Source organism: Mustela erminea, chromosome 7 (genome assembly GCF_009829155.1).
Source record: "Mustela erminea isolate mMusErm1 chromosome 7, mMusErm1.Pri, whole genome shotgun sequence".
Classification (NCBI taxonomy): Eukaryota; Metazoa; Chordata; class Mammalia; order Carnivora; family Mustelidae; genus Mustela; species Mustela erminea.
In genome coordinates, this window is record NC_045620.1 from 133,535,069 (window position 1) to 133,557,657 (window position 22,589).

The 22,589-nt window shown below is 56.9% G+C and overlaps 1 protein-coding gene across 1 annotated transcript in view; it reads right to left on the reverse strand.

The window, feature by feature from the left end:
* The window catches only part of GREB1 (growth regulating estrogen receptor binding 1), a 133,431-nt gene that overhangs the window by 39,067 nt on the left and 71,775 nt on the right, over window positions 1-22,589 (reverse strand). The window contains 11 exon segments of the mRNA XM_032353287.1: window positions 780-960; window positions 1,669-1,866; window positions 2,676-2,804; window positions 3,424-3,552; window positions 4,510-4,860; window positions 8,479-8,664; window positions 11,079-11,222; window positions 11,658-11,771; window positions 15,122-15,250; window positions 16,266-16,409; window positions 17,728-17,910. Coding sequence (XP_032209178.1) covers window positions 780-960; window positions 1,669-1,866; window positions 2,676-2,804; window positions 3,424-3,552; window positions 4,510-4,860; window positions 8,479-8,664; window positions 11,079-11,222; window positions 11,658-11,771; window positions 15,122-15,250; window positions 16,266-16,409; window positions 17,728-17,910 — 1,888 coding nt within the window.

A 22,589-nucleotide genomic window follows, 5' to 3' on the forward strand; every position in this document is an offset into this window, starting at 1 on the left:
TCAGCGGCAGGGTCTAAATGCACAGTCCCCAGGCCAGTCTACGGAGGTGACGGCCCTGGTAAATCAGAAATCCTGCCAGACTCAGAGCCTGACAGCATCTAAAATGTATCTAGGGCACCTGGGCGGCTCAGTGGGTTAAAGCCTCTGCCTTTGGCTCAGGTCATGATCCCAGGGTCCTGGGATCAAGCCCCACATCGAGCTCTCTGCTCAGCAGGGAGCCTGCTTCCTCCTTTCTCTCTGCCTACCTCTCTGCCTACTTGTGATTTCTGTCAAATAAATAAATAAAATCTTTAAAAAATAATAAAATAAAATGCATCTGGATTTACGTTCACTTGAACTGAGTCCATCAAATGGCCCCTACAGAAGGGTGGCACCAACTATGGCCCTCAGTGCTGAAGCCAATGGGCCCGCCATTAGGAAAGGACTATTCCGGTCAGGGTCCCCTCCCCACACCAGGGGGCATCTTCTCACTGAGTGGGGTACAGGAAAGGAGGCCCTAGGTCAAGGCCAGCTTGGCACTAATCCCCCCTGCCCCCACCCAAGCCCTGAGACCCTGAGCCTGTTTCCATGATGGTACCTGTCAGAGGCTCTACTGGATGTCTCCTGAGATAATCTCCCGTTCTACGGTTCTGGAATACATCCATGACATCTGCTTACAGATGCTGAAACCCCAGCATCATTCATCTCATCAAGGCTCATACCCAAAGTCCCGAGTATCACCCACGTAGTAATTCAAGGAAGGAACCCGCCAAGCCTGGGTAGGCCAAACCCCTGCTCACCTCACGAGATCCCAGTGGGCGTGGTCGTGGATGAGGACAAAGAGCGTATGTGGGTTCTGAAAGGAGTTTTGCAGAAAGGACTTAAATTTCGTCTGTGCTTCCGCATCTAGCTTCAAAACGTACTGTTCGACCCTCTGCTTGGTCATGTGCTCCTTTTCCAAGCCAAGCTCCAGCAAAACCCCTGTAATGTGTAAAAATACATCACAAGTAATCCATGGCAAGGACAACCCTTGCCCCGAGTTTCTCACTCACTCAACAGACCCCTGGTGAGTGCCTGCTGTCTGGCCGGCGTTCTGGCCGGCCCCGAGCCTACGGGGATGTGTGAAATATGGGGGTCGGGGCAGCTGACCCCTGGGCTAAGAGACGGCCCACTTCCTAGCGAGGTGTGTGCACAGCGGCCAGCCAAGGAGGACAGCCAAGCTGGCTTCATGAAGCTGGTGATCCCAGGCTCGGTGTGACCGAAGGGAAGGGTCAGGTCCCACCTCCCTGCCATCCCTGCAAACCATCCCCCAACCTGAAGGCCAGGGAGCTGGAGGTTACAGAACTCTAGAATAAATCCTCTGAGTTAAGACATTGACTCTTTGTGTATTTCATATCTCACCCCCTTGAAAGTACATGGAAAGTTGAAGCACGTCACAACACGCTGGTTGTGGACCTGAGTGGGACGGAGTGGGAACTCAAGTCATGGTTCAAGCTTTAATAGATTATAAAATTTGGGGCAATTTGCTATCTCGGAGCATCTGTTTCATGACCTATAAAATGGGAGTATTAGTCCTCGCCCCACCTACTTTAGAGGGAAAGACTGATGTTTAGATGCCAAATCTGAATTTAAGGGAACCAAAGCTTCTCCCATGCAGATGCCACAACTTGCCCCCCAGATGCCCCGTACCTGAATGCCAGACATGGAACAGGGTCTGCTGATAGGTGACTTCTGAAGGGGGAATACAAATCAGAAAGTCCACCTTCTCGAAGGATCCTAAGTCCAAATTTTGGGTGCTGGAATCCGCAATGGAACACACGTGGGAGAGGAGCTTCTGGGCCACGGCCAGCTGGAAGGGCCGGATATGGTGGGGCTCCAAATTGTAACCTGGAACCAGAGCCCCCCAAAAGGTGAGATGCACCCAAGAGCAGAGAGCCCAAACCCTTGACATCTGCTAGGAAATTGTGCAGTAGGGCCCTGTCTAGTGTGCAGAGGGACCAAAGGCGAGTCACACCAACATTTATCGAGTACCTACTCTGAGCTGTGTACACTTCACGCTGTTTGGAATTTCATAATAAAAGGATGAACAGTGCTCAGGGAGCACAGAGGCAGTGACCTACTCTACCCGAAGAGGACAAAGACAGCATCGCAGGGAAGCTGACCCTGAGACAGGACTTCGGAAGAGACTGTGAGTTGTCTAGAAGGGAGGGTGACCATCACAGCTCTTTGGGAACTCAGGATACATGAAATGTTACAGCGATGCACTGATAAGCTGGAAATTTACACCAAGAAATGTATCATCTCAGGAAAAGTATACAAGCACCCATTTCAGGCTTGGATGAGACTACTAGTGTTTTGTTTTTTTTAAGATTTTATTTATTTATTTGGCAGACAGAGATCACAAGTAGGCAGAGAGGCAGCCAGAGAGAGGAGGAAGCAGGCTCCCCGCTGAGCAGAGAGCCCGATGTGGGGCTCGATCCCAGGACCCTGGGATCATGACCCAAGACGAAGGCAGAGGCTTTAACCCACTGAGCCACCCAGGCGCCCCGAGACCACTAGTGTTTTAAGGACTAAAATAAAAATTATATATTAGTAAACTTTGGTGCTAAGAAGATGCCTCTTAGCCACCCCGCCCACACCCCGGGGTGCTGTCTCACCAGCCCAGACCCTGGCTGCTGGCTCCCAGCATCACTCACTTGTGCACGCTGGAGCTCCGCCAACATCCGAGGATGCGGATTTGGGGACAGAGGGCGCGGTGAGTGAGGACGGAATATGGCCTTGATTTTCCTGATGGAATTTGTCCAGCAGAGTGTCAATGTCACCCTCTGCCCAAAACAGAACAGAAAAATGGGTTTTCCATCCCAGTGAAGCCCAGCAAACCTCCATGCCTCACCTGCGTACGAGGCACTGTCCTGGGCCTAGGGTAATGGAACTAGGGAAGACACAGCCCATTCAGTCGAGGAGCCCGCAGCCCAGTACGGAAGGCAAACACATCAGAGAGAACCACACTGTGAGGTGGCAGGTGATGGGACAGAAGGAAGAGCCAGACGCTAAAGGCCAAGAGAAAGGGGTCCGAGCCCATCCTAGAGAAGGAAAGGCCAGCAGGAGTTCCTGGGAGGACATGGGTTGAGGAAACAGGCAAAGAAGGGAGCAGGGCAGAGAACTCCCAGCCTAGAACACACGGACTCAAGTGATTCGGAGGCAGAGGCAGGGAACCACCGGGCACAGGGGAAGAGGCACAGGACCTAGGAGAACCCACAGCCAGCGGGGGAAGACAGCCAACCAGAGACCCCCCAGGAAAGGGTCGTAAAGGCTAACACAGAGAACGAAGGGGTCACCCTGCCCACCCGAACCCAGATCGGCCTCAGCAGGCTCTGGGGAACGGGCTCCGAGAGGCCTGTCCCTCCCACTTGGGAATTCACAGCTGTCTCCCTACAGACCTACCTGGACAGAGGGTGCTGAAAAAGGCCCCCAAGGAGTCCACTTTCCCCGTCACCAGCTCATAACTGACTTCTTTCTGGTACTCCGCTGGGGTGAGAAGGCTCTCAGAAAGAATTCGAGCCTGGTATTTTCCTGGAAAAACAACAACACCTTTCACTGGGCTCCCCCACTTAGAATTTGCATGCGATCGCTTCTCAGCCTTTTGGCTAAGATCAAGTGTAGAATTTGCATGCGAGCCCCTCAGTGGCAGAGTCTGTGCTCATCACTCTGTCTCTCTCTCCCTAACCCCCGACAATGGCCTCGTCCCATCCTCTGCCCCGGCCTCCTGCTTCCCTACAGAGTGCTGCCACGTGGTCTTGGGGTGGGGGCGGGGGGGCGCAGCTGTCCCCACTGGCAACCTCGCCTGCCTCCTCTGTCTCTCACCAGCCCCTCTCTAACGTCCCCTCTGCAGAGAGGTTCTCCTGACCCTCCTAACAGCCTGCATCCCGAGCGGGATCCCCATCCCAGGGCCCTCCCACCAGAGCTGTCCGGCTCGGCGTTTGGCGTCTGCTCCAGGAAAGTGGGGACCTTGTTGTCTTCGTGCCTGCGTCCCCAGCCCTTAGAACGGTGCCTGCGCATAGTTGGGCTTCAACAAGTAACTATATAATTGACTCATTAATCTACCCCATACTACGTGAGTATTGTGTAACTGAAGAGTTAATTGACTCATTAATCTACACAATACAAGATCGCTGTTGTGGCTTTTTTGTTGTTCCTGTTCTGCACAAGCGAGCTGAAGGTACGGACCGCCAGAGTCAGGAGGCGACCGGTCACATCACCGGGTGCACGGAGCCAGGTTTTCGACCCCGTCCATCCGGCCTCCAGAGCTGGCCAGGCTCTCTAGGGGGAGATGGGAACGCTCGCCTTCCCCGCAGAGGAGGAATGACTCTGAACCCGGCACGCCAGCCCGGGCACGCGCCTCTCACCCCAGGAGGGCCCTAACCCCGGTCACGAACCAACGGCTGCCACAAACCCGGCCGCGAGAGGCAAGGCGTGCTGATCGGCAAGGGGAGAGGACGCAGCTGGTTTTCCCGCAGCCACCAGGCTCACCGGTGACGGCGACGCAGGAGTCGATGGCGGGGCTGCGGCAGGCGCGGACGATCACCACGTAGTTGGTCTTGGCAAGCTTGCCCTCGATGAGCAGCCGGAACATCTCCGAGAGGCCCTCGGCCAGCGAGTAGGTGCACTCGATGACGTGTACGCTGTCGTTGCATGAGCTGGCGGCCAGGCCGGCCAGCCAGGGCAGCTGCGCCGAGGTCACCGGGGCCACGGCGCTGGGCGCGGGCGGGCAGGGCTGCGGCGGCGCCTGCTGGTACTGCCGGATCTCCGTCAGGTGCGACTCGCGCCACGAGCGCAGGAAGATCTGCTCCAGGTCCTCCATCAGGGGCACCTGGTCGGCTGCTGGCAACGACAGGATGGCGGGAGGGGCTTCAGCGTCCGCCCACAAGCACGGAGTGCGGCCCCGGGGCAACACGTGCCGGCGAGCCTGAGAGACAGCCGTGGGCATCGTTCGGGGTCCGCCGTCTTACGGATGCTGGGCTGCGAGCACCGGGCGGGCACGCGAGCAGCCACCACTCCCCAGCCTCACCGAGCCACAATGCTTTCCACCCATTTCGCAGTCTGGTTTTCAGCGACAGGTTTTATATATTTTTTTAAGATTTTATTTATTTATTTGACAGACAGAGATCACAAGTAGGCAGAGAAGCAGGCAGAGAGAGAAAGGGGAGGAAGCAGGCTCCCTGCGGAGCAGAGAGCCTGATGTGGGGCTCGATCCCAGGACCCTGGGATCATGACCTGAGCCGAAAGCAGAGGCTTTAACCCACTGAGCCACCGCTGTAAGGACTGAAGCCTCCAACTTCAGGGCTTGTCTCCTTTCCCCTACGGTCATGTGGAGCCAGGGGTCACACTGTCTGCAGTCTACACAGCCAGTGCTCTCGCTGGGCACATCGGGTCCCTTCAAGCAAGGCACTGCCACTTACTCAGCAGGGGCTCCACTGTTGATCTTCCTAGTGCTTCCAAATAACCACTGCGATAAATAACCTCCCCAACACATGTCTTTATGGATAGAACCTACTTTCTAAATTCTCAGAACTGGGCTTCTGGAGCTAACTAATACATGTGATCGGGCTGTTTTCAGGGGTCCAAGTGCACCAACCTGCCACGACACTAAGGGCGGACAAGGACCCTGCCTTTACTGCACCCTTAGTGCCACGGATACCATCGCTTGTGTTAATTTCACTAGTAAATATTACTCGATTTGTTCATTTGTGCCTCTCTGATGCCTAGTGACACTGAATACTTCTAGCCTTTCTTTCCTACAGACATTTTCTGGTGTATTTGTCCAAATTTTAGAGTTGGGTGAGCTGGAGGGTAGAGCAGCCTGCCGGAGCTCAGAAGTCACACTCTCTCCCGGCTCCACTCAGCCCCAGCTCCGGCCAAGCGCTAGCTGTCCGAGGACACCGGCTCCTGACCGGAAAGATGGGGATCACACCACCCCCTCCACTGGCTGGGCCACGATTTTATGAGGTTAGCTGTTAGCCCTCCCATCTCTAAAACCTTCCCCGGAGCCCACACCCTCTTCTGGAATCACTGTCACGAAGCAAAGGTCTTGGGAGAGTGATCTACCCTCACCCGTCTATTTCTTCAGCTCCTGTCCCCAGGCCATACAGCAGGCGGCTTCCGTCCTCACATTCCTCGGACTCACCACTGACACTGCCAATCGCTTCCATACACCCAGACCCAATGGCTAACCGCGAGCCCTCACTCTGCTCTCAGCCTGACTCAGGGGACAAGTCCCTCTTGAAATGCTTTCATTGGACTCTGCGTCTGTTGACTGTTCCTTCAACACGTGTTGGGTGAGCACCAACGTTACCCTTCAGGTGCTCCCCGACACGCAGCCATGAATGAAGTCGACATTCCTGATCTCACAGCCCTGACACCCTCCCCAGGGGACATGCACCTGAAGTAAACAAATACACAGGCGTGTAATTCCCGGGAGTGCTGGTGTTCCAAACGCAAGATAAAGAGGAGCCAGAACCCCAGGGGCCAGGGGAGGGGTGCTGTCTTAGATACAGTGATGAGAAGGCCTCTCTAGATGACATGGGAACCAAAACCCAGAGGCCACAAAGCAGTAGCCGTGCAAACGTCCTGGGAAGGAGCGTTTCTCGGGGAAGGAACAGCAGGCACGGGGGGACTGGGGTGCCCCAGGGCACAGCAGGGCTGGAGCAAAGCAAGCAGCTGCAGGAGGCAGGCCGGTCACGTGGCCCCTGGAACGGAGGTGGGTTGAGCGTGTGCTAGGAAGCCGTGGCAGGCTCCAGCAGGGAACCGATACGAGCAGACTCACAACTGTAACAGACGCGCAGAGCGGGGCAAGAGCAGTGCCCTGGCGAGGAAGGCATGGTGGGGAGGCTGGGCAAGGGTGGGTCGGGGACAAACCAGGGCTTACCAGGGCATGGGATGTGGGTCGTGAGAAAGAGCAAGACACACGCCCGTTTTCCCAGATTTCTCCCCATTTCAGGCAACATTCTCCAAGTTCTGCCCAAGCGTGTGCCTCCCTGGCTGCTCCATCCACTCGTCCTCCAGATCTCTGACTGCTGGGGTGCCCGGGGGGTCATGCACCAGGGCCTTTCTCCCCGGGACTCTTGTCCAATCTCCCAGCTTCGGTACAGCTCATCACTGGGCCCCAATGTTCCCCAATCTGGCACCAGCAGCTGTACCTTCTCCCTGGGGCTCAAGCCCTGTCCGGCCACATCCTGGAATCAGCCCCTTGGAGGCCTCATGGGCCTCTCAAACTCGAAACAGCCAAGACAGCAGGACTTGCACCCACCCTCTGGCTCCAGCATCCACCTGGGGGCTCAGGGCAGACGCCGGGCTGCCCGCCCCCTCCCCTCCCTCAGACAGACGCCTACCGCCCTTACCCCTTCAGAATAAACCCAGCCTCTCCCTCCCGTGACCCTCCGTGGTCAGAGCCACCTCCCACTTCAACTGGGACAACACGGCCCCTGCACCAGCCAGGCCCACACAGCAGCCACCGCCGGCTCCTGGAAGCAGAGATCAGATCATATCCACGCATTGCCTCAAACCATTCCAGAGCCGCCGCAGACCGAGCTGTGTGTTCCTCCTCCCAGTTCGTCTGCGGGTACCACAACCCTCACCGTGATGTCTTTGGAGGCAAAGCCTTTAAAGAGGGATTAATGTTAAGTGAGGTCACGGGTGAGGCCCTGGTCCAGCCGCTCTGGTGCCGGCATGAACAGACACAGCGGAGTCCTCTGTCCCTCTCCCCAAACGCGTGCGCTCAGGAAAGGCCCCGTGAGCACAGACAGGGGCTGTCTGCGAGCCAGGAGGGGAGGCCTCCCCAGAACCCGGCTGGCATCCTGGATGTTGGGCTTCCAGCCTCCAGAGCCCTGAGACAGAAACGTCTGTGGTCTAAGCCCCCGGGGCTGGCTCTGCTGTGGAGTGGGAAGTGGCCGCAGCTGACCCCTCCGAGGTGCTGCTCAGCCGTGTCTGAAGTGCAAAGTCCTGGCTGCACCCGGAGGCCCCGCCCCTCCGCGGGCACCCCCTCCCCCACTGGGCTGTAACCACCAGGCCTGGCCCGCAGCCCTCCCGGCGTCTCCCTTGCCTCCCCCACCTCCTCACAGGGCAGCTTCTCCCCACTCGAGCATCATCTCAGAGGCCTTCCTCCGTGAGGCTGAACCACCGTGCCCCGACCCGCCCTGCCCCAGGGCCCCCTCTCCCCGATCAGGCCTCCTCTCCCGGGTCTCTGTCCTGGTCCCTCTGTGTTTCTGGAATGGCAGCCGCAGGGTTTTTGGATTATCTCCAGTGGTTCTGACCCACTTCAAGCCACGCCCAGGCCTTCCAGCGCTGACCTGACTGCAGCGTCCCCACGTTTCCTGGGCTGCCATCCCACCGGCCCCGGGGCTTCACAGGGGCTCCGAGGGCCAGGCTAGGATCAAGGCTCCCGCACGTCCCCCCTCGCGGGGTGTTCTACCGGCGACTCCCAGGCCGCGGCGGGACACTCACCCAGCTGCACGAGGTAGTAGACGGTGAGCAGCAGCTGCATCTCCTCGGAGATGGGCTGGATGGCGGAGGCCCCGCACTGCTCGTAGGCCCGCGAGACGGACTGCGAGTTCTGGTAGCACGTGTACAGGAGGGGGCTCACGACGACGTCGTTCAGGTTCCCACAGAGGTAAGGGAAGTTCCCGTGGCCTGCGGAACAGGAAGCCGCACCCGCTTGGCGGCCGCCCGCAGGCGCAGTGTGTGCCCCCCCACCCCACCCCCCCTTGCGGGGTCTCCCAATCCGGGGGTGGGGCGCCAGCGTGCAGGCCGGAGCCACTGGGGTAACTCTCGTGCCCCTTTCCGGGGAGACCTCGGACGTCTGGCCCTTGCTCACTGCCCTGGCAGCTCTGATCCCGGACCGGTGCTGTGGCAGGTGGTCAGTGCCTCGTCTCCCCCGCGAGTGAGCTACAGCCCGGGAATGCACCCCGAGTGGAAGCGTCGCCTCAGCTGCCCCGCAGCTCCGACCACAGGACGCCCGGTGGAAGCACCACCTTCTGGCTCTCTGCCGACTGCCCACCCGCCAGCCTGCACTGTCCCCAACCGCCCCCCCTCAACATGGGATGCTGATTCACGTTCTCCCAGGGCTCTCCAGCAAGCTGGAGAACAAGCTGGGTTAGGAAAATAAACCACGGTACAAACTGGAGGCTCCAGGTCCTAACGGAACTTGACCAACACTTTAGCACACGTTCTAGATTCACTCCAGTGGCAACCCCCAGAGGCAGAAGAGCCTGGCTATGCTGGACTCTCCTCCGCACCGTGCATCAGCTGGGGCACCCTGGGCAGGAAGTCCGACATTCCTAAGCCTCAGTCTTCACATCTGTACAATGCCGGGGGGCGGGGGGGGGACACATGCAGTCCCCATGGGGCTGCTGAGATGATCGGCTGTGCTAAATGCCTGTGTGGCGTCCTGTACTCAGATGGTCCTCACTTATGCACCAAACATGCACTTACTGAACGCCTGCTGTATGCTATGTGCAGGCATCACGCTTGGCTCCAGGGAGAACCTGATGAGTGAGACGGTTCACACCCTCAAGGAACTGCTTCTCAAACCTGTGATGCGGGAGGATCCCCTGAAAGGCAGCCTAAGACAGACTGCTGGGCCCTACTGCACAGCGTCCGGCTGAGGAATAGGGCCTGTGATGCTGGGATGTTCCTGGGAGTTCACGCCTCTAAGAGATCCTGGAGGGGGCTGGTCCTCTGGCTAGGGAGCACAGCTGGGGTACCACTGTTTACCAACATTGATTCAAACTGCGTGGAGGTGTATAAGAAGGTAAGGCAGCCTCGCGGAGAAGGCACAGAAGTGGTCGGGACCTGCACTCTGGGGGCGGGAGGAGACAGCCAGGGAAGCAAGTACCTTAGGAAGAGCCCACGGCTGGAACAGAGCAGCCTCACTGGGAAGTGCCATGAACTTGAGGAACAAGGACGGCCTCCATCTGAGGTCGCTAGCCATAGACAGGTCTGCGGGACCCTCACCCCAACTTTCCTGGGGCTTCCGGCTCGGGGGAGGAGCAGGTGCAGGTCCAACCCATATCCGCGTGCTCTGCCTTCCCATCACTGCACTTTCGGGGCCTGCCGCGGTCCCGCGATAGCCATGGCAGGACACAGGTAACGCGGCCGCGTGCTGACCTCGGCCTTGTCGGCTAATAGGCCCAATGGGATATCGGCTCTGTCCCATGCCTTGTTCAAAACCCAGACCTGCACCCTTCTTCCTAAATATCCCGTTCACTTTCGGTTTTTTAGGAAAAAGGAGAGCCCCTCTTAGTTCTTAACTGCCAGGAAGGCCTCTCTCCCGCCCTCCTACGCCCTCGCTGCTCTATTCCTACGAATACGATACCGAATGCAGCATTAACTTCATGAAGGATCTGAAGGCATGTGTGTATCTGTGCACGCATGTGCACACGTGTGTGTGCACGTGTTGTCACAGGTCAGCGTGCGGGACCAGCGAAAACCATCCTCAGACAAGTCCCGCCCGAGCTTCCCATTTCAAGACCTCCTGCGTCAACTGAAGAGGGACCTCGTCAGTTGACCGAACACCTCCCCCACGTGGCATACATCAGCCTACGGTCACAAAACAGATCGAATCTTGTTGTCTTTTATGCTTTCACGTGGCGCCCGTCGCCATCCTTGCCTAAAGTCAGATTCCAGAGCCAAAATATACCAGGGGCCCAGGGTGACACGAGGACCACCTGTCCCATCAGGGGTCCTCAAAGCAGGGGGCCGATGGCTCGGGCTGTCCGAGCGCTGGGGCTTTGCACTGGGCCTGTTCCCAGGGCAGCTGCTCAGTGAGGCTGAACGAATGCACACGTGCATAAATGAACACAAGGACACGTTTCACCCGGGCTCCTTGTGGAAAATCGTGACCCGCTCCAGACCCGCCGGTGACCCGCTGGAGAACTCGGCATCTGATCAGGGGCTACAGCAGTGACGGTCGGCTTCGTTCCTTCACCGGCCTGGACGGGGCCTCTGAGGTCTCTCGGGGGACACCCGTGCGTCAGCCCATGGCCTGCTCCGTGCGGACTCCCCCAGCCCCCCGCCCCCACCCCCCGTCCCACTGTTGTACTTGCCTTTAAATATCACCGGCTTGGCCTTGCATATTTGCAGCAAGTTGTCAGGAACGGACACCGGTTCCCCAGAGGCCACAGCAGGAAATGTGACCGAAGCTGGTCCCACCAAGCCAACCTGGGGCACGCAGGACATGCCTGCGCTCTCTGGAAACACGCCGAGGGTGTTAGGAAGACACACGGAACGGAGCCTCCCTCTCCAGCAGACCTGATGTCAGGCCGGCCTGCACACCTGCTACAGCTGACGCGAACCCCCACCTACAGGAATACCCCCATCCTGGAGTCACAGATCCCTGAGGTCAAAGTACCTTTAAGGTCACTTCACCCAACCTTCCCCCCCAAACAACACAGCCACGTGACAGGCAAGCTCCTTTTAAATTTCTTTAGGGTCCAGGAGCTAAGTCACTGCTGTGCAAGGACCTTGGGCTCTGCTGTGCAGCTCCTCCAAAGGAGACCCCTCAGTGATACCGAAGTCTGCCCCCGGGCCATCCTCCCCAGTGCACACACACTCACACAGTGCACACGTGCGTGCGCACACCCGGGGCGCCGAGTCCTACCATAGGCGAGGCTGCTGTCACTTACCGTACTTGGCTCTGTTCCCGACACCCTGGGAGTAGCCAGCGTCTGCAGCGGAGGGGGATTCCGGAGACCACCCTTTGTGGCGCTTTTTGGGGGGCCCGGCGTTTGACAGGATACCTGGACAACATGCAGAGTATAGATGAGGCTGCCACAAAGGACGAGCTTTAAAACATCCCTGATTTGGAGAACACGTGTCAGTTTTAAACCTCAGAGCTTCACGACGGTTCCCCACTGTCTACTGAAGCATGTGATGGGCATGAAGAAACATCCCGTCCCTTTCAGTGAACATCTCATTCCAGACCAGCCCAGGACGGAGAGGCTTATCTCTGAGCCTCGGCACCCCAGTCTTTAACACGGGATCATGAACCGCGCGCGGTGGTTTGAGAAAGACTAAGGAGCATGCGCATAAAGCAGAGTCTGGCCCGCTGACTGGCAGCCCCCAAGATCCCATCTCCTTCCAGCTCCCCTTCTGACGCCACCGCCACAGCCTCACCGCTGGGGGGCAGCACTGCTCCACCTGCTCCCACCGGAGCCTTGGCCACCCGGGGCCGACCCGAGGGCAGACCAGAGAAGTCCAGGGGAAGGGCAGCCGGTACCCGCCGCTGTGCTGGTTTTTCTAGACAACAGCAGCATGTGCGTGACTCGGGGTATGTTCTGGGTTATTCAAAACATCAGGAACCGGTTACCCTGCTTTTTTGAGCAATCCAACACAAAATTTCCCCCACATTGAGAGCTATGCATTCAACCATGCACATTAAAGTCACCCGGGACACCCTTAAAACTCTGAGTGCCTGGACGCGAGCTCATCCCAAGTAAACCAAACCCAGCCCCGGGCGGAGCCCGGGCATCGTGAGGCCCCGAGCTCCCGGTGACTAAGTCACAAGCAGGACTGAGAACCATAGTTTAGAGCAACATTTCTGTACATTTGGTCTGAGAAGGAGCTGGGCAGACGCAGCAGAGGCTTATTACAACAGCCCGCTCCTGGGCCTGCCTTGACCTCTAGAACCGGATCTCTGGAAACAAGAGTGAGAAGAATGCCATTATTCCCAGGCACGCTGGCTACGCCTAAGGGCACTGCAGTTCTAGAGCCACTTAAATGTCATAAAGTTATTCTCAGGTCCTCCCTAGACTGACCAAAAATGAATAAAGTGAATAAAAAGGTAAAATACAAGGTACTTTGTTCACACAGAGCATTCAAGCAGATGGGCTCCTTCAAACCCCACCCCCACCCCCCAGCAGCGTGGGAGGCAGACACGATAACGGCTGCTCCATGTAGACCACAGCTTCTACTGCCGGGACATCTGTCCTCGGGTGCCAACAGAGGCGCTCCCACAGATATAAAGACACCCGCGCCCCTAAAAACCACATTAAACTACCAAAGAGGGGTTCGGCCTCAACACTGAAGACGGAAGGTCTACAAATATTTTCCCCTTTGGGACGCAAACTCTAGCCAACCCTAGTGTGACGTCCCAAAGTGATGTTACCAGGAGCTGTCCCTGTGCTCCCAGTGTGGACCATTTCCCGCAGTGGCTCCTGATACTGGGGGAAGGGGTCACTACTTGGCACTCTGGGTGAGCAAGTCTTCATTACGCAGTCCACTCACTGCCGGACACAGAGCACCCCGACCCCCAGTGGGGGACCACCAAGGAAGGATCCTGGGCACCTGCTAACAGCCCCCAGCAGGGGGCAGTACCTCCCCACTGAGAACCACGGAGCGACAGCCCTCAAGCCCAAATCCAACACTTCTCACAGTTTCAGAAACAGTTTCTTAAAACTGATTTCCTCTCTCCCCTGAGGGGGCATTTCGGCTGGGCTGTTAAAGCAACTCCATTCTGTCAGCATCCACGAAAGCTGGGCACCGGGGGCCCCAAGATGGGGAGGACACCAGCAATGCCCTTGGGAATGTCACTGCTTACAGGACACAGGTGGCCACAGAAGGGAGACAGCGCCCTGGGGCGTGCCAGGGAGGGAGGGAGCCGTCCTGTCCTGTAGGAGGGGTCACCTGAGCTATGCCCTGAAAGGTGCGTTAGCGGTGGGGTGGGGAGATGCTTCCAGATCCTGATGTGTGGCCGGGTGTGGGGACAGGCGTGGGGGCACTGAACCATCCCACACTGGAGTGCAGAAGCCACAGGGAATAATGGGATTGTACGGGTTGGCTCGGGGCAGGTTCCAGAAGGGCTCGAGCATTACTGGGGACCTGGGGGCTTTCTCCTTCCCACATGGCCCATTCTCCAGGGTAAAGGCTGGTTGTGCACCGCAGGCAGGACAGGCGTCACAGGTCAGGCCTGCTGTCACCGTCCCAGAAGCCCGGTCCTTGGCCACCCTAAATTCAGCCCCTCGCTGAGAAGAACCAGTCAGAGGAAGAAAAGTGGGGGCCTGCCTGAGACTCCTCCTGCCAGAGGAGGGACAAGAGCTTGACCTCAGATTCCACGCTGGTTAGGACGGGGGAGTCTCAGGTCCAATTCAGAAAACACAATGGTCCTTCAACTAAGAGGGAGACTGCCGCCAGGGAAGTCCTCCGCTGGCCGAGTAACGGAAGCGGGGAAGCCTGGGCGAGGCTGGGCTGCCTCTCTGGGCCTCACGTGCCTCCTCTACCAGAGTGTGGGGCTGGACAGTTGTTATGGGCTCTTCCAGTGAACAGTCTTGGATCCCAAAATCCACTTAGCTATGTGCATGGAGGAAGAGAGAAGAAAGCCTGGCTCCCTAAACAGCTCCCACAAGCACAGAGCGGCAAACACAGAGCCCAGGGTCAGACTCCATGTCCCGGACTCTGGCAGAAGATCTGCTTAACCCGTTTGTTCACTTCCTCACCCTCTTCCATGCTTCCTCCCTTACCATCTCTCATGCTTCCCAAACTGTAAGCTGTAGCTCAGCTGTCACCTCCTCTAGGAAGCCCTCCTTGAGAAGACCAGCTCAGGGATGATGATGATGTGGGTGGCCGAATGGTGTCCACCTGTGAGCTGCCAGATGTGCCCTGAATTTCCACACAGCCCCTCAGCTGACCCTCTCGGCTGCCCTGAGAGCAGAATTCTCATCTTCAGATGAGGCACTTTGGTCAGAAGCCTTGTCCAAGATGCCCCAACTAATACGAGCCGCAGTTGAGTTTCGAATTCACAGTTATCTGAATTGGGAGCCCACGTTCCTCCCCTGCCACCATGCTGCCCAGAACTCTACAGCCCTCCTGATGTGTGAGCCCACAGGAGATGGGCCACCCGCTGCTTCCTGGCAGACGCCCATCACTCAAGTCGGTGGCCAGAGCTGCAGGTTCCCCCCAGCACCGGGGCCTGGGCACGGCCCCCCAGACTCTGGAGGCACCTGCTGGCCGGTCCCAACTCCCCGTCCATGCCACACCAACTCCAGGAGGTGCGGGGGCCCCAGCATGGTCGCCCCATGACTCCCCCAACAGCCCAGCCCAGAGGAAAGCGAGACACCACCAACCCCCGCCCCGGCAGGACCAGCAACACTACCGAGCGCCGAGGGCCGCGGCATGGCTGACAGGTCATTCTTCACCAGCTGCTGGTGCTTCGGGGAGTCCTTGCCATTGAGAACAGCTGGACCCACGGCGGCCGCTAGCGAGGGGTGCTCGGAGGCTGGTCCTGGCAGCGGGGAGAGAGAAGGGGGAGCACACACTCAGTTCACAGGATGCCCTGTGAGCCCAGGTGGCAGGAAATTACTCTTCTTCCATTTTTGTAAAGTTATAAACGAGCTTCTGGCCGACAAGTGACTCTGCCCACTGAGAACACAATCACAGATGCACACATACTCCTGTCCCAGGGAGCACGGTCTGCGTGAAAGAACCAGGCAGACCTGGGAGCCAGTGGGGCCCTGAATCCCAGGGGGGCACGCAAGGCTCTTCCGCCACCCTCCCCTTCCCCGCCCGGCTCAGGCTTGTAGCAGACACGCTTGGGAATCCCATCGGGCTTGCGGTCGCCCACTCCGGGCTGCTCGCGGGGCCTGGGGATAATCCCGGAGGACACCGGGGGTACTGGTCTCGTGAGCCCCACCACAACACCTACGTGCCTGCATCAGCCAGAATGGTCTGGAAGGCCCTCCAGAGTCGAGGGCAGCCCAGACCATTTCCAGTGGGTGCGGCGGCATGAGGAGGGGTCCAGAGCATGGTTCTGAAGCCAGCTCAGCCTCGACTTCCCGGGTGGTGCCCCGGGGAAACTCAAGCCCACATGCAGAGTGCTGTTAGGACTCAAGGAGGTGCCCGCGGGACTGCGGGCCCCGAGCTGGTCTCACCTGCCCCTCCCAGGAACCCCAGCCCAGCACGGATGTGGTGCCATTCTAGAGCGAGCTCTAAGCAGCAAACTGGGGGTGCAGAGGGACCCCCATGCCCCACACCACCGAAAAGGAGATCACGTTTTGCTGCCAACAGGAAGGAAGACAGGACATCTTTCTAAATTAAAAACACAGCACGCTGTGCCGGAAACTACTACAAATTCACGATGAAACACAAAAGCGCTGCAGACAGCACGGGCAAAGCCTTCTAGTTACCTTGAAAAATGTGTGGCTGCCTCATGGAGCTGCCATGCCGGGGACATGCAGGGGACATGCCGGGGACATGCCAGCCCGCGGATGCAGCATGGCTGGCATTTCGCCACCACTCACCTGCCTGCTGGGCTCCCATCGGGACGCTCGGTGTCGCTCCAGGAACGGGTTCGCTGGAGAAGGCCGCCAGGGGCCCAGAGCTCTCCCCGGGCAGGAAGAGGGAACTGGAGCAAGTATTGGCTGAGGTCTGCCGGCTTCTGAACTCTAAGGGAGCAAGAAGCACGCATCAAAACCAATTCTGCACCGGTTCTGGAATGCTCTCCTAGACAAGAGAGCTAGACACCTAGATAACCAAAATGGTGCCAACGCCTTCCTGGCTTTGCTTCAGGGTAGCTGGAGGGAGGTGGGCTTGCCAGGGGAATCCATCTGGGGGACAGCTCTGACGACCGGGAGTGGGAGGCATCATGAGCATTTGAGAAAAACAGAGGACACAGATGAGTCACCCAATCACTGCCCTTCGAGTCCAAGGAAAGAAGAGACAGAGGGAGAGGAAGCGCCAACATCCGTCCCCACCCTCCATCCTAAAAGTCACCCTCTGTCAGAAAGATGGACCCCCAGCTGCACGGCCAGCCAGGGAGGTGCGTGGTCATAGCAAGTGATCACAGACTCTTATGGGTCCCACAGTGGAAGAACCACTGGCCCCCAGGACCTAGAAAATGACTGACACAAGAAATACCTATGGAGTGACGTGAGAAGAGGAGGGGGAGGGGAGGAATGCCCAGAGCCAGCCCCTCCTGAAGCCCGCCTTCTCTTCACAGCAGCTGGCTGGGGGAGGCCAGACGACCAGAAGGGAGCCGCCGCAGACAATGAGGGACAAAAGATTCTTGCTGAGACCCCTCCTGGGACATGTCCCTCCAGACCTGGGTGAGTGGGGGCATCTCAGGGACCACCTGTGGTTGAAAACCCATCCCCCCACTTCCCTCCGTAGATGACTTAGCCACGGGTGATACGGGGAGATAGGAAGGGGGTGGAAGCCCAGGAATGTCCTCAAGGACAGGACTCTGAGGCTGGACTTTCTATTCTGCTCACAGAGTTGGGGGCAGAAAAAGTGGGGCATTATTCAAGCCCTTATTCCCCTAATTCAGGGTCCCTCAGCCTTAGCACCACTGGTATTTTGAACTGGATAATTCTTTGCAGGAGGGTGGGGTGGCTGTTTTACGGAGTCTCTGGTCTACACCGGCTGGATGATAGCACTCTCCAGTCACGGGGATCATAAAGGTCTCCAAGCACTGCCAAATGTCCCCCGGTGGACAAAATCAACCCCAAACACCAGCTACAAGCACAGGCACGGCACAGTGTGGCCCTCTGTCAGCTTTTCTATGTCCCGCACAATTCGGCAGGTACTGGACACACCCCTAAGTCACGGCAGCGTGGCGACGGCACGGGGCTGGCCCCCCGCCTGCAGTCCTGCCTCCCGGAGACTGTGGAGCCTGCTCTCCTCTAAGCCCTGCTGCCTGGCCCCAGGGCCACTCGGAGGACCCCCACTCGCCCACCCAACCCCGCCCGAAGTCCAAGGGCTCACCTGAGCCTTTCCAGCAAATGAGAGGTCCTTTGGTGAGAGCCCCCTGTGCGTTGCGGACCAGGTAATACTTCAAGTGTTTCTGCTTCTTGGGCTGAGTGGTCAGCTTAAGATTTATGTGGTTAGAGAATTCCGTGAAGTAACAGAAGCCTTTCTTCCCACAGCCAACACAGTTCCCAGAGAAACCTGCGGAAGGAAGCGACCACGAAAGTCTCTAGCTTACCTTCAACACCCTCTTCAAATAATACAGACTTTATGGAAACTCTATGCACATTCTGTACCACCAACCAGAAGATTCCACAGGGCAAAGGCCCCTGGCACCTTATGCTGGGCCAGGGGTCAGGATGACCTTGACTCAAACAGAAGAGGGACCAAAAAGACTCAGTCATGAACATACCGCACCCCCCCCCCCACATCCCGGCAAACTCTGAAGACTGAACTGGCCCCAGGGGCAAGTGTTCACGCCTGTGACACAGAGCAAACTTTACACGAACTATGTGTTCGACTGTCTATACCGACCAAGTGCTTGTAACAGACTGTACGTCCCCATCTCCAGTCACAGAATCGCAAAGTCCTCAGACCACCGACACTAGGATGCACGGAGGGACCTCCCGAGAGCCCCAGCTTCCATCCCGCTCCCAGGAGTTGTTGAAAAGAAAGGAAAGCATCATGGTGCTTGGCCAGAAGAGCAGTGAGGAAATGCTGGGGGCTCGGCAGCCAGGGGAGCGGAGACCGTCTGTGAGAGTGTGGCTATCACCGTGTCCGCGTCCCGCTGGTGAGGCCCAAATGGGCCTTCCTGGGAAGGGTCAGAGGTTCCCACCAGCTGTGAGGCTCCAGAAAGGCTGCCCCATGACAAAACGACCCCCTATGAGCAGGTACAATCCAGAGAGTACGCGTGGGAAGACCTCTACAAACCATCAAGTCCAACCAAACCACACTCACAACCGCTGGTTCGCAGAGGAGGAAGGGGCCGCTCTGCCTTTTCTGCCCGACAGCCGCTCACCTCTACCCACAGCATCTCAAGAAAGCCTTCCTTCAGACCTCGCCTCGCCCACTGGTGCGTCGGCTTCCCACGGCACGAGGTCCTTTGGGAACAAAGCCCCTGAAGCTGAGATTGACTAATTTTGTCACAGTCTGTGGCTTCAGGCTTACAAAGGCCACTGTGACTTAGCCCAGGAGAGCCACACGGCCGCGTATGTAAGCCCGGCTTGTTTAAACACGGCCTTCCTGAGACTCTGCCAAAATAACATGTTCCTGATGGTTCAACGCATGTCCACGGAGAAACGAGACACTTATGTTATAGAAACTTACTGGGGACAGAAAGGGAACAAACGTGCCCAGAGAACCAGGGACGTTCTGGCCATCTGCTGTCCCCCAGACAGATCACTCAGTTCTATTGACATAACAACTGGTTGATCGGGACAGCAGAACCTTCTTTGGGGAAGGCTGAGAACAAGAAAGGTTACGTACGAGTCCCAGCCGGATGCAGACAGTGTGTGGCCCCATTCTGGCCTGAGAACAGAGTGTCGACCACAAACATGACATTCAAGGCCACCCCGAATCCTACCCAACCCCCAACTCCAGCTTCCACTCCTGTTCCCCACTCTGCTATGCCGAATCCCCAACGGGACCCCCCACCCACTCCCACCAGGCTCAGGCTCCTTCCTATGGAAGCCCCACCTGCCTGTGTCCCGCTGTCACTCAATGCCCATCTCAAATGTCCACTTCTTCAGACCTGTCCTTGATCCAAAGGGTTGAAGCTTACTGTTCTCAACCCTCGACTGCCCTTTATTCTGCTGAGAGGATCATGGTAACCTCTTCTTCCGTTTTTATTGAAATTTGCATCTTTTTTTCCCATTAACTCTCCCCATGCTCCAAAGGACGGGCATCGTGGCGTGAGTGCACGTAGGTGTGGGCTGTGTGTGTCCGTGTAAGTTCATGTGCACAGACTAGGGCCGGGCACGTGGCAGACAGTCAGTAAACACCAGGTGGGAAGCCCAGGAGAAGCAAGGGAACTATCCCCATGAACGCTTTGGGATTTCTGCATATACTTTGAGATAATAATCTGATTTTTATTTATGGCTTTGTCTCCAACCTGGCTCACCCGCCATCAAAGAATAAGGCCCCAAAAAACCTTCCAAGCTCTCAGGAAGGGACTCTGGCCCCAAGTGTTGAAAACATGGGTGGACAAGAACCACTGCCAGGCCGTGCGATGCTAAGAGCCAAGGCCAAGGCCAACCGTGCCAAGGCCAACACTGCCATCCAGAAGCAGCTACATGGATGTCAGGTCCTGGTCCCATGAGCAACATGGGCTGCGGGACCACGGCTCCCTTTCAGAAGCAAGACTGGGAAGCAAAGACCATCAGGAATGTCTCCCTGTGGTTCAGAAGGGGAAACCCCAGGTCTTCTGGGTCCAGCACATATTGAGGGAGCCGGCAGGCAAGCTGCTCTCCTGCTTCGGCCAGGAGAAGAGGCTGCCCTTCAGAGAGGTGATCTGGGACCACAGAAGGGGGCGACCAAGGACACCACAGGACAGCTTCCCAGCCAGTCCCAGGAGACCAGGGAAATGGATGAAATCACCCCAACTGAACACATGAGGTAATTCTAACGTTTCAGGAAATTGTCTGTAAGGCAATAAAAATGTTCACAAGGATGCATAAAATGAGCCATTCTCTTTGGAAATCTGCCTCAGGACTGGGGCGTTGATAATAATCTCTTGCGAAGACAGAAAGCCCGGGATGCAGCCCGAGTGCTCCAACTCCGCGGCACAAACGCCCAGAGTTGAGAGACACGGTTCCTCCAATGACACCGAGTCTCCCAAGAGCACACACGGCAGCACGACCGCTGGTCCAACGGGCCCCTGTCTAGCCGTGTCCGTCTGCCCAGATGGCCCTGCTGCATGTGCGCACAGAGCCAGGCTCTGCCGCCGGTGGGCAGCCCCCTGGCAAGGCAGGGCTCAAAGGGCCGTGCAGCCGAGGTCAGACCTGGAGAGGGGCTCCGCGCTCTATTTAAGGACAGAGCCATCACAGGCAGGCACGTGCCACACTGGGGAGCCAGGGGGCCGCGCCCCTGTTCCCTGAAAATGAACGGCGACTCGGGACAAAACCAGCATCGTCTCTGGCTTCCTTCAGCAAACGAAGGGAAAACACCCGGCGTCGAACACTGTGTCCGGCTGTGAGCACAAGCCGTGAAGACCGATCCAAAGCCCCACGTGGATGGTGGATGGGGCCGAGTAAAACAGATGTTCACTGCGGCGCGGTGGGCGGTTTCCTCCTCTTCCACTTCGTGCTTCGCTTCTGTGGTTCCTGCCACGACCCTGCTTGTGGAGGTAAACACCGCCTCACCACCATGAGGGAAAAACACGTCCGTGGACCCCAGCCTTGATATTTTGGCCAAATTCCAACTGAAGTACAGAAGGGACCTCCCTGAAAGGGGAACCCCCTACACTGTTGGTGGGAATGCAAGCTGGTGCAGCCACTCTGGAAAACAGCATGGAGGTGCCTCAAAATGTTGAAAATAGAACTGCCCTATGACCCAGCAATTGCACTACTGGGTATTTACCCTAAAGATACAAACGTAGTGATCCAAAGGGGCACATGCACCCGAATGTTTATAGCAGCAATGTCCACAATAGCCAAACTATGGAAAGAACCTAGATGTCCATCAACAGATGAATGGATCAAGAAGATGTGGTATATATACACAATGGAATACTATGCAGCCATCAAAAGAAATGAAATCTTGCCATTTGCAACAACATGGATGGAACTAGAGTGTATCATGCTTAGCGAAATAAGTCAAGCAGAGAAAGACAACTATCATATGATCTCCCTGATATGAGGAAGTGGAGATGCAACATGGGGGCTTAAGTGGGTAGGAGAAGAATAAATGAAACGAGATGGGATTGGGAGGGAGACAAACCATAAGTGACTCTTAATCTCACAAAACAAACTGAGGGTGCTGGGGGGAGGGGGGTTGGGAGAAGGGGGTGGGATTATGGACATTGGGGAGGGTATGTGCTTTGGTGAGTGCTGTGAAGTGTGTAAACCTGGCGATTCACAGACCTGTACCCCTGGGGATAAAAAGATATGTTTATAAAAAATAAAAAATTAAAAAAAAAAAAAAGAAAGGATCTCCCTTCTACTTGTGTCTCTGAACATGGGCCTCCAGGCGCACCTCCCTTTGCTTCCTCCTGGGTGTGCCTCAGAAGAGGGACCCAGACCAGAGCGCCCACCAGGCAGTGGGCGAGAGGCACGCGGTCCCACAGGCCCACACCCGGGAGGCGGGAAAAGCCTTAAGATCTGAGTCAGGGTTCAGACGAGACAGAAACGAGATGGGGGTGATGGGCGTGGAAAGATGAAACAAACAGTGAAGGTACGTGAGCAGGCTGGGAACATACCCAACAAGACCCGGGGATTATCCAGAATCCTACAGGAAGGCTCAGAACTAGGTCCCCTTCCTCTAGTTCTCCCTTAGGAAGAGGCAGAGAGAAATCTGTTGTTCGTGTGACCTCTGAGAGACTGTTCTAAAACGCAAGTTAAAAACACAGCCGTCCCCTCGTTTGAACATTTCCAAACACAGAAACTGTTGCGGGGACACGGGACGGAGGGGACCGTACACGGAGAGAGAAGGAGTGACAAGTCAACCAATGCTGTGGGAGAATCTTGTTTGGATCTTGACTGTAAAACCAACCAACAAAAACTGTATGACAAAATTTGAACACAGCGGATATTCGATGTTATAAAATGACTACTACACGTTTTAGATACAATAACCGTGCTGGGTTTTTAACAAAAAGCCCTTTCTTTTTAGAGATACACAGTGAAATGCACACAGAGGAAATGACACTTCTGGGATTTGCCTCC